This window comes from Rhopalosiphum maidis, chromosome 1 (assembly GCF_003676215.2).
Source record: "Rhopalosiphum maidis isolate BTI-1 chromosome 1, ASM367621v3, whole genome shotgun sequence".
NCBI classification, from domain to species: domain Eukaryota; kingdom Metazoa; phylum Arthropoda; class Insecta; order Hemiptera; family Aphididae; genus Rhopalosiphum; species Rhopalosiphum maidis.
This window is the reverse complement of record NC_040877.1, coordinates 2310958-2324038: the sequence shown is the minus strand read 5'-3', so window position 1 is coordinate 2324038 and position 13081 is coordinate 2310958. Positions and strand designations below refer to the sequence as shown.

The window sequence follows — 13081 nt, the reverse complement described above, 5'->3', positions numbered from 1 at the left end:
ATATAAGAAGAATGGCTTAGAAAAGTTTTATTTTGAATTATTTATTCATTGTTTAAAATTATAGCGGAAAAAAATTAAAAAAATTAATATTATGAACACCCGTAATCTTTGAGAAAAATGTATGCAATAATAATAATAAAAATCAATAATTAATATTGTTAATTATACGACTCATTATAAAATACCGAGCAAGAAAGAAGGATGTGCAGAGAAATATTTGATGTTTTGGTAAAGGTTACTTTTGATAGTTTCTTTTATTTATTTTATTTTAAAACTTTATAATATAACATTTTGGTATTACTATCTGTTATTAACTTATTTAATTTAATAATAAATATACCTACGTTTTTACCATACAACGAAGAGAATATTTATTAGTGTTAAAAGTAGCTTAAAATTTATATCTAAATTTTTTTTAATATTGTTGCGTATGATGAATTAACGAATAGTATGTTATGACGAAAAGTATCAAGTCCCTATCAATAAAATAACTAAAATCGTTTATTTTTAGTTGAGACCACTTTCGTCAAAATTTAAAATTTAAATGTTTGTAAAGAAAATTCTGACATTTATTTATGATATTTTTTGGTGGTTACTATGAGAATTGTTTATGAGGATGTATTAAATGTTCAAATCTTAGGTATCTATATTAATTCAAAATTTATATTAATTTATAAGTTTATAACTAAATATTAAAACTTTCATATATTACGATTTGTACGTCATAGGTAGTTAGGTTGGCATGCATATAATCGTTAGGTAAATTTACAAAACCTTTTTTTATATTTCAGCATTATTGTACAAAAATTTAATAGCATTGTATTATTGTATAATAATTCACAAGTATGGAGTATGTATTTGGAAAAAAATTTCGCAGATAATTATTACATATTATATAAATAATAATATTATATGTAAACATTGTTCATATAGCATAAACAGACTAGGGTATATATTAATAGATAAAATGTGCATATGACATCATCTTATTGTTTTTTTATATCTAAGCTACAACAAATATTCTAAAGAAATAGGTAAGTAGGCTATTTGGGAATTTTTTCTAATTTATTTATTATTGTATAGGTGTAGGTACGTTTTTCTATAGTCACCTTGAGATTATAGATAAATGTTTCTAAGTTTTCTAAGTTTGAAATGTTTCAATACCCTACGTGTTACAAAATGAATAATAATTTTGTTAAAACCCGTAATATGTATCCTAAATTATTTGACAAAGTATTTTAGGAATATGAGGGGCAGAGGGTTAAGTTTGACATAACTTCATACCGAAAATCACTCGGTGAACTTTGGTAATCGCTAGTTTTTAGTTGTTAGCTATTATTCGACTATACATTTATTGCTTTTAATTATAGTCTATACCGATTGATTTGCCCCCCCCAAAAAAAAACCCATATGAGATTTTGTAAGATTTTAAATGATAATAATTGTATAATATTCAAAACTAAAATGTATATTCAATAAATAAATAAATAAATATTCTAATCAGTGTAATATTTTAATTTTTAAGTGAATTATGAGCATTTTCAAATATTTTTGATACTCACCTAAAAATTAAAATATCGTAAAAAATCAACGAGAAAACACAGATTATGTTCTTACCTAAAAGTTTGATAATTGGTCAATTTATTCTAATATCAAAACTAAAAGCACACTAGGTATATTGTGGGTGCGACGTCCTCTTAAGATAAGGTACCTATATCATAATATCTATAAGCTCTATATTTATACTTATATTGTTAAAATATGGACTTCCTAATCTGCCCATGTTACTTAGTAAATTTGTTTGAAATATCAATAATATAATAATTTTAAACAAATAGTCAATTTTTTCAATTACAGTCAATAATATATAAATAAAAAAACGTATATAATATTAATAATATTAAATGTCAATTATAATACATAAAAAAAAATATATATTAATACCTATATTGATATTAGAGTGAATTGACCAGTTATCAAACTTTTAGGTAAGAACATATTATGTGTTTTCTTGTTGGTTTTTTACGATATTTTAATTTGTAGGTGAGTTATGAGTATGAAAAATATTAAATATTTGAAAATGCTCATAATTTACTTAAAAATTAAAATATTTTATAAAATATCCACATACGACATACACGTATTTATTAGAAGACATTTTAGTTTTGAATATTATACAATTATTATCATTTAAAATCTTACAAAATCTCATATGGGGTTATTTTTTTTTTGTGGTACCATACCGAATATCAAATGATAACAGACATACAAAGTATAGTGTATTCATTTTATTTCTATATATTAAGTAGGTGCTTATGATTTTCTCATTTGGAAAATTGAAAACTAACGTGTTTTACCTAATTTAAGTGTCTGAGAATATATTACGTATAATATATAAAAATTATACATAAGTACTTAATTAATTTGGACTAATCGGGGCTCTAGGTTGTCCGTTTTAATGAATTCCGGATTAAACAAAATAACTAAAAAATGTGTATTATAGATCTAAGAATATATATAATAACATACAAAATACATACATAGTATTAGGCAAAATGCGAAAAAAGGAAAACGTGAATGACAATTTATCATTGGTTATGCAGAAAATTCGTGGAACTTATTATAACTTATATTTTAGAATAAGATAAACTTGAACACAGCCTTAATCAGCTGTCCAGATCAAGCGAAGTTCGATCCAATTATTTCCGGATTAATGAGGATTTACTGTACTATAATATTCTACTATATAAACTTGGATCTTAGGTATTTAGAGAGCGTGTGAGTCATAAATTAAGATATACATAGGTGTGAGTACACCGTCTGCATATTATTATAGTTTTCTCCTTATTTGACTCATCGCCAATTTTCAATATTACTTACTTATTAATCTCAAATATTTTCTATTTATCTTGTGTATTAACCAGATACCACCTACGTAATTTACAATGAATATAATACAATAATTTATTTTTAGTACCAAATTCATGCTTAACAATATACGCATTATCTTGCAAGATAAGCTAAGGGTCACGAAAAATAAACATATTATAATATTATATTTCTTATAGGTATACCAAAATGAAATTCTTTTTTAGCTAATCAAAACTTCGTGTCATACGAATAGTAAATACAATAAAATAATTATTAGTTAGGTGCGGGCGTTTTTATTCGAATGCAATGGCTCATCCGTTGAGAATGGACAACTTGCTATATTGCTACATTACAATTACACAATGTTAGCATACATTTTTAGTATTTACAATATATGTCTGCGAAACTTACCTACTTCGATTGTTTACTTAATGAACACTCGACAGAATTTAAAAGGTCTCCTTCCGGTGTTAAAAACGATCGTTAAACTATAAAATATCATTAGAAATAAAACTATATTGGAGAATGAACACAGTTAAAACGATTATAATTTATTAGTTATAATGTAAATTATATACGCACATAATTGTTTGTCTAAAATATTAACGTAGGTACGAATTTTTTTTCCACTGACAAATTTTTAGGGAAATATTCGTTCATAATTTTAGATTTTTAATATTTATAATGGTAATGTAGTTAATATATTCTCATTTGGTGGAAACGGGTATTATCTAACCTAACCTAATGAGTAAAAACTGGTAAACTATTAGTGGCAACCGGTACCAGCCATCAGGTACCAGCCATTTTTTAGTAGTAATATAAATTATAAGATGAAGAATTACAGAGTATAGAATTAAATGAAAAGAGGATAGGATATTTGTGTAAGCCAGTTGAAGAGAAGTGAGTAGAAGAGTTATATGTGCCATGAAAACGTAGGATGATTGTGTGGGTACTAAAGGAACGCGTGGAGATTTTTGTTTTTGGAATAAAGAGATCAAGACGTGTACTCTGTTTGCATTGTTCCTTCTCTTATTTAGTAAAAACTTGTAAATCAGATTAGGAATCCTTTGAAGTTGACAGCATGTAGCCATATGAGTTTCTAACACATTGGGATAATTAGTTAATTGATAGAATTTTTTAAAGGATTTAATTTTAAATTTCACAATATTCAGTTGTCAAAGTGATTTTGTCAACATCTCACCTCATGAGTCACGGTTAAAATAATCATATGAAGGAAGCTAGATCAAAAAGTATTTTTGTAAAATACACATTGTTATCACTATTAAGTGATATCTTAACATGGTAATTAGTAATTACTATATGTCTAATAATAGTTGCAACAAATAGACACAATATAAGCACGTATTATAGCTGAATAATAGCTCTATTCCATATTTTTCATTTTATAAAAATAATAAAATCGAATAGATATTTAAAAATAAATTATAATTCAATTATTTTATATTTTTAAAAATTTTTTTCACCAGAAAAATCAAAATACTTATAAATATCTTTTTACTTACATTTTAACTGTATGTAGATAAACTTATATCCAGAAATCATAAATGCAATAAACGCATAAATTATGTATCTAAATTCTAATGCAATGTATCGTCAATCTCAATCTCGACAATCATGATATAGATTATAAGTTATTATCTGCTAGAGTGATATTTAAAACACCTTTATCCAAATATGTGTACATACAGTGTACACATATATGTGTATCATTTTGTGTATATAAATAAATATATTAATTTAAATAATAAATAATAAATAAATGTTTACTTTAATTTTAGAATTTAATTTATTTTATTTAAGATGTAATTTAATTATTTTTAAATGTTATTTTTATAGAGTTGAGCAAATAGACGGTGGATTTTTCGAACGTTATGGCTCTGGATTCAAGGACAATTTTGAAGAGGACACCATAATTGCTGAAAAGGATATATTCGCTACTCTAAATGAAAGAGAAATTTCGAGAGTTGACAATGATATTGCCGAGAGGACTCATCTATCCTACAAACAGTTATTATCGTCATTGTTAGAATTAAATGCAAGTATTTTTTTCTTGTATTTACCTAGGGAAACTTAACCCAGCTAACTTAATATTTTAGCTTTGTCACATGTTCAAAAAAATCTCGTCCACCTAAAAAAAGTATACTAGGTATTTAGGGTGTGAAAATAAAAGAACCAAAATTCATACGCTAAAACTATTCACTCTTTGTTAAAATAATTGTCCACCTCCTATGAACTCATTTTACCAATAGCGTAAAGTATTCGTTATTTAGATCCCTATTTAGATATTATACTGTTTACAAACGTCTTCCTGAGTCTTCGATAAGATCTACGGAACAAACTCTTATCCTTAAATGATCGCTTTCGTTTCCTTCAAATTTCGCAATCAAATCAACTTGACTACACGGACTACGGAGTCAATTCCATATTGGGTGCTCAGTAAACCTTTCAAACAGCAATATTATTAAACTTATTTAATATAAAATTATAAGTATTTTGAGATATAACCAAAGCACCTCGTTATGTATTAAATCACTCCATAGTTCGCATTTAATAACCTTGGCATCTATAACCAGTCCATGACGTTGCTAAAACGTATAAAAATTTAAAAACAATTTAACATAAATCTCCAAAATCACATAAATCTACTAATTAAATGACTTGCATCGACTATATACCTGGTAATTCCCAAAACAGGTTGAAGAGATGATGGTGTCATGACTTGTTACCTGCTAATTGTTAGTATCTATACATTCTATATTCTATATAGTGTATTATAGTATTTATTGAATAATAATATAGTTGTATAAATATAACTATTCTAATAGGTAATTTATCTTAATTATTACTCAATAATTTTTCATTAATGCATTATATAACTCATGTCGAAGTCCCTTCCACTTTTTTCCAAACATACTTTTGCTTACTAATGTTTATATTATATTAATATGTTAGTCATATATTTTGATAGTCAATAATAAATTGCATTTAGCTTTACAGTATTAATTTTAAAAATAGGGTTTTTTAAACTTATTTTTTAACAATTTGTCACATAATAATAACTACAAATATCAAGTGTAAAATGTACATATTATTTTTGTTCATTATATTGAAATAAATTGTGAAAATAAAAATATAAGTTTAAAAAACCTATTTTTAAAATTAATATGAATGCTAAATGCAATTTATTATTAATTTAACATAATATTTAAAAAATCTTATTAAGACTGTACATAAAAATCTAAATACAAATTATATAATTTATTATGAAATATTATAATAATAATTTACAGTGATTCTTTTAATAATTAACATTTATTTTTACAAAAAGTATTTAAGTTTACAAAAATATTTTTTTTTATACAATTTGAGTCATAAGCTCATTATAAAATAAAGTTAAATGTATCACTATTTTTTACTGTTATCTATTTTTAAGTATTTTACTTGTATAATGAAAAAATTATACATACATATTTTTAGTTTCACTTACTAAAGTAAAATATATTTGTTGATGCAGAAAATCTAATTTTAAACAAATAATTAGTTGATTTTCTATAATTTTAGAAGTAGATATAGGTACTTATTTAAAGTTTTAACGAGCGGAGTAGATCAATATTTTATTTAGTGCCTACTATTATGACTAACTTATGAGTGTCAAACTTCTCCACTCATAAAAAATTGAAATACTGTAAATTATTAAGTATCATAATTTTCAACAACAAAAATCTTACATAGGATAAAAAATCAAAAATCTATATTGTCTTTCAAAAAAGTAAAGAAAGTGATAATAATAAAAATAATTGTTTTGTTATAACTTCAAATTATTTATAAATAGTATTATCAAAAACTGTTGTTCTTTTCGAAAAAATCATTAATTATACTGTTAATAGAATCACATTCTATAGTGAAATACTGCAGACATGGTTTTTAATTATGCACTAAATAGTACATTGTATATAGATAATATACATTATGTAGATAATATACATAATAAATAATACATAAATTATTAAAGTTTAGTTCTTTGTTAATTCTTTATATACATTAAAAAATATATATTTATCTTATAAAAATTATAATCTCTATGATTTGACAATGATAATTCAAAATTTATTTTAATCATTTTAGTAAGTTTTTTTGTTGTTGTACAATGTTTAATGTTGGATTGTATTTTATTTAAAAGTAATTTTCAATACAAAACATAATAATTACATGTTATATCTACTCACCTTCCGGTTTGAAATTATCTAGTTATTTCCTACTGGCTACTACCTAGGTATGTAATTAATGTTAATAATGTGGTATTGTGAATAATTAACAGAATGCTTGGGATCTGTATATAATGGTGTATTGAAAATTGAAAATAAATAAAAATTATGTTTATTAATTTATTTAAGTAAAAAATTAGTTGTATAAATAATTTACCATTTCTTTAACCTACTTATCTAGTATATTTTTTATAAAATTGCACAGTAAATAAACATGTCACGTATATAGGTTCAATTGTAGGTATATCGTTTGTAGATCTTTTTGTAAATCATCAACATAATATATTTTATAATTTAAGTAGCCAGTAGGCATTCTATAAATGATAATTTATTATACACAAAGAGTAGAAATAAATATTTTAAATAATAAATTCGGAGCTATTGATTTAGCTCCCTAACACAGGTAATCTATATTTTTATAATTGGCTCCTAAAATATAGGCAATGAGTTGACTCTTTCGACATTTATTTTACGAATCCATTGGTTATCAAAATTTTTAGAAAATAAATTCAAATATGCATAATCTGAATTTGACTGTCTATAAATTATATTTTTCTTGAATATTTTTTTTTATGTGGTGTTTCTACATTGGAGCTTCTTATAATAATTTCAGAATCGCTTGAATATCATACAATGCACCTATGCAATTATAAATATTTGGGCGCGTAGAACGAAATTGGGAATTAAATTTCGAGTGAAAAGATTCACATGAATTAGGTGTACAGCAGACACTACTGCTAATTTCTGTCCGAATTAGAGGTGTCATTTTCATGGAAATAAAGAATTATTTTTAATATAATCGCTAAAAATATTATTATTTCAGTTTTTATATTTTAAGAACCACTTTTTTAAAATTATAATGGAAACCAATTCAATGTTCGATGAGGTACTTTACCTAATATTGGGCGCCAATTCAATGGTCGCCGATAAATATAATAAATATTTGACTACAAATACTTGATAATTTTATGAATGTTACATAAATACATAATGTATTATTATTTATTGTAAAAACAAAAAATTAAATTTTAAAGATCAAACATTTTAGACTTTATAGAGATTAATTAATTTAACAAATAGGAAAATACAAATTACGAAATCTAATGATAAACATATGTGGTGTTTTCGGCATACAAATCACTCATCCGAGTTAAATACGACATCATTGATTGGTTTTTGATTAGACACATGTGATTTTAGTGTATAAGGTACTGAGAATGCCAAGTAAAATAAAAATAACAATGTTCTATATCGTATAGGTTCCATATGTAAACAAAATTACACTATTTAAAACACCATTGTGTCAAACTAAATTTATGAAAATGTATGTACCAATGAATATAAATTAAACGTTTTCTCGGAAATTGTAAACAACTTATATTTGTTAGCTACGTAAAAATATATAATATACGTATATTGTATATACTATATAAATGGAAGAAATATAATAACCAAAAATAGCTATGGATATACATTAGTTATTACATAAAAAAAATATATATATTTCATAATTAGGTTGACAATAACCTAGCACAAAGAGCATTTATAAATAGTTTAATCATTAAAATAGTTTTTTTTATATTTTATCTAATATAAATAAAAATAATTATAAAATTATAAATTAAGCAAATTAAAAATACATAGACTAATCAGACTAGGTACTGCAAATGTGAAATTAAAGGATATTGGTTATAATATAAAGGTATTTACTATTTAATATTTATTTACTGAACAGTGTACAAATATTAACAAAATAAATAATAATATACATATACTGATTAAAAATATACATTTTAAAACTATCTATTGATAATTTACAGCGATAATTGGTAAAATACCTATAGCTTGTTTAGTATAAATGTTATATTTAGTTTTAACTTTTAATGTTTACAATATAGATAAACAGTTATTATTAAAAAATAGATGGGTCATTTAAAATATATTTTTTATTCATATAACACACAATCACTGAAATAATGGATTTCTATTTTAATAAAATTATCTATGTAATAATGACATAACACATAAAATAAAATTTGAAAAATAATGATTAATTAAGCTACATTCTTATTTAAACATTATTCAATAGTGAAGTACGTATCTGTTTAACACTATTATTTAATTGTGTTAATGAACTGTCTTATAAATATTATCTGATTTTAAAATTAAATTAGTTACTATATAATTTATAGTTTTATATTAATATAACAATAAACAATCATAAATGGATTATGTATACATTTGTATATACTTCATTATTTTGACGTTTATCGAGATCAAAAAAATCTCAACATAAAATATACGGGGGCGGAGTTTGGTTTAGGTCACTGTTTGGCACTATAGCAGATTACCACAGAAATAGCACATTTGGCTTGGGCAGCACACGCGTACGATTTATCTTTAGAAGTGCTATTTCATCTGAGTATTCAACACAGTTTTTTCACTCTTGAATAACTCATTCATTCTCCGAAATTTTGTACAAAATGAAGTCTAATTTTAAAGCAAAACATTTTAACTTTAGGGGTGTTAAAAAAGAAGAGATGCAAAGAAGAAATGAGAATCAAATACAGTTTATGACTGTTTGTCTAATTGATATTTGATAATAAATTTATACTACGAAGACGTTAAAAGTTTAATGGTATGCATGTATTTTTCTATTACAGATTAATGAATTATACGAAGAAGTATTGCATGAAATACTACATTGCATTGGGGTGGAAAAAAGTTGTTTAAACCAAGAAAATATAATCGAATTTGCTCGAAAAGCGTTTAAAATTGATCAAGATACTCACGACGCCATTTATAAAGCAGTTATAGAAAAAGAAGTAAGCGTTTATCGATTTTATACTTATTAATAATTATTATGCATTTAAAATATTATTTAAATTAAGTAATAAGTAGCTAAGTAATAACTAAATTATTACTATTTAATGTCTGTTCAAAAGGCTCCAAGCATAATGTTAAACATTGAAATCATTGAAGGGAAAGATATAAAACCAAAAGATGCAAATGGTTTCAGCGATCCATTTTGTACCTTATTTTTGTCTTCTACCCAACAACATAGATATAACACGTCGGTAAAAAGTCAAACTCTGCGGCCAGTCTGGGAGGAACATTTTTCACTGTAGGAATTTCCAAAAACTTTTATTACATATAATATTATTACTTATTAGACATAAGAAATCAAAACTAGATATTTAATTTAGGCCAGTCGAGACTCCTGATGATGATATTCTATGCGTGGAAGTTTGGGACTTTGATCCGGCGGAAACAGTAAAAGAAAAAGTTACAAAGGTTGGTGACATTAAAGGATTTAAAGGAATGAGAAGATTTATGAAAGAAATCGCGGTAACTGCTACGAACGGTAAACACGACAATGAAATTATCGGCGTTACACTAATACCACTTAAGGTAATTATTACATATTTATTTTTTCACTTTTTCTTAACGACTGATGTTTAAACATATTTTTCGTTGCTATTATATACAGACAATACCTTCTCGAGGTCAAATAGCTTGGTACAGTTTGGAGAAAAAAGGCAAGGGCAAGCCGCAGGGGAATTTGTTATTAAAATTGTCGTTTGGCAGTGAAAAAAATAAACAAGTTGCCGCTCAAGAACATAGACATCTACTACGAGTATTGTTAGCTTACCAAATGAATGCACAAAAGGTGAATGTTTATTTAAGATAAATAAAACTAAAACTAAATCTAATATTCACTATTTACTTAAGCCTGAAATGAATTCGTGGAAAGGTGATTTTTTACCAGAGTCTAGCTTAATTATTCAACAACATGTTGCACAAAGTAATATCGGTGCTGTTGATGAGTGTTTGAGCCAATGGATAGAATATATTAACGCTCATGTGTTGAGTCCTGTGGTAAATTTTAAAGTATTTTCGGACATACTAGATATTTTAGTTAAGCCCATAACTACTGGACATTTATCCAACGAAGAGGTAAATAAAGATTAGTGGTATTTTAATGTTTTGAATTTTTAATAAGTGTGTATATTATATTAATTAGTTAAAAATGTTCTGGCAATCGTCTAAAAAAATATTACCATTTTGCTTCAATGCTATTCGAACGATACGTAAAAAATCTGCAGAAGACGAACAGTTATTGAATCAAATAGAATACGTTTTAAAGTAAATTTAATAACATTATTTTAACGAAACAATGTTGTAAATTGAAATTTTTGGAATTTTTAGTATATTAAGAAATCTTACATTTTTGGAGTTACCAAATGACTTAGATCTCTTTCCATCGGATATTTATGGTTGGTTGTTACCATGCGAACACACCAGAGACATAAAGAGTACATTGCACGACGCTGTCGTCCACGGAGCTGTGGATTGGTTAGCATTTATTTTGATATCGAATTATTGGTTATTTTTCTATTGGGTTTTATGTATTTATACAGGCATGTTCACATATTAGAAAACAATAAACCCGACGACTTTACGGATGAAGGACAGATGAAACTTCAACTTAAAATAATTCAACTTCTTAAACTAGATTTGCAGAGGGCCATAGAGTTTCACGATAAGTTATTTATCAAGTGAGATTAATCATGCATTTATTAAGTATAAAAAATATATTTTATATCAATATAATTTATTAATTTAAAGGAAAATGCAATTTCCGTATGTCAGTACACTATTTTCAATATACGAAATTAAAATATCTGAAATGTGTGAACCATTTATCACTCGCATTTGTATGAATATGAAGCCAATTAATTTCGAAGAAAATGGACGATTTCAAGTTGACAACGATCCGCTTGCAATGGGAACGTCTCTTTTTGAACTTTATATGGGGATTCAGAAATTTGTCGAGTAATTTTTTCTGTTCTTTGCGTGATACATAAAAATAATAAAAATTACATGATTTTTTTAAAAACATTTTTAGTTTAGGAAAAAATAATTGTAATGTAGACTTTGAGACGAATAGTCATCTAGTCAAGTATCACTTATGGTTCCAACAAGGTGTTGCTAGGTGGTTGGATATTGCCGCGTACAAAGCCATGCAACGCATCGAAAGAGCTGTAGAGTTGGACAAATTAGTCAAAGTGGACACATCAGTGGAATATAGTTCATCGGCAGTGGACACATTGGCAATATTCTACCAAATAAAAGTGTTTTGGCAACAACTAGCATGGCCTGATGCCGAAGGTTCTTATTCATTTGTGGCAAAGATAATTGATGACATTTGCAGGTGTTCTGTATACTTTTCGGACAAAACGGCTTATAAAGTTAACAATACTGTGATTGAAAACAAAAGATTCGAAGTCACCAAAGAAGTAATAAATTAATTTAAAATTATAAGAGGGAATAAAAAAAAAAATTGATTTTTTTACTTATATAGCATGACTTAACGGACAACGGTTGGTTTTGAGAGAACGCTACTACATTCGCATGTGATGTATCCGTCTATAACGTATAATGTATATAATCATAAATTTACATTCAGAAAAATTAATTTATGCTGTTAGTTTTAATACTATTTAATTTGTTTCAAATGCAAAACGGTATACCTAAATAAAATAAAATATAAGTCAATTGATCAATTAACAAACTTAAAAGTAAAAATATTATTTAGGGCATCACTCATGCTTTTATTAACATTTTAATTTTTCTAACCATGTAAAATATTAAAACTTCAAAATAAAATTATCAATAAAAACCTACGCAATGCCCTACATAATATTCTTATCTTTAAGTTTTATAATAAGTCGATCGTCTCTAACATTAAAGCGAACAGCATAAAATGATTTCTACTGAACGTAAATTTGCTGTTTTGCGTTAATAAGACGGAGACAACACATACGAATGACGTTTTCTTTATTTTTTAACTAGTTTTAAAAAGTTAATTTCGTTTTTAATGAATCTTAAAACTTATTAGTTAAAGAATCCGTAATAATTTA

General features: G+C 25.4%; 1 protein-coding gene across 4 annotated transcripts in view; it reads left to right on the top strand.

The window, feature by feature from the left end:
- The window catches only part of LOC113548393 (protein unc-13 homolog 4B), a 34823-nt gene that overhangs the window by 18504 nt on the left and 3238 nt on the right, over positions 1-13081 (top strand). For 3 of the 4 annotated variants that reach the window (XM_026949254.1, XM_026949252.1, XM_026949255.1), the window contains exons 2-12: positions 4729-4927; positions 9821-9982; positions 10103-10281; positions 10364-10568; positions 10648-10827; positions 10890-11114; positions 11182-11303; positions 11367-11513; positions 11579-11716; positions 11787-11993; positions 12067-12457. In XM_026949254.1, the coding sequence (XP_026805055.1) occupies positions 4729-4927; positions 9821-9982; positions 10103-10281; positions 10364-10568; positions 10648-10827; positions 10890-11114; positions 11182-11303; positions 11367-11513; positions 11579-11716; positions 11787-11993; positions 12067-12457 (2155 nt within the window). Of the gene's footprint in view, positions 1-4728; positions 4928-9574; positions 9737-9820; positions 9983-10102; positions 10282-10363; positions 10569-10647; positions 10828-10889; positions 11115-11181; positions 11304-11366; positions 11514-11578; positions 11717-11786; positions 11994-12066; positions 12458-13081 lie in introns of those variants that run through there. The other variant, XM_026949256.1, reaches the window with a different exon arrangement.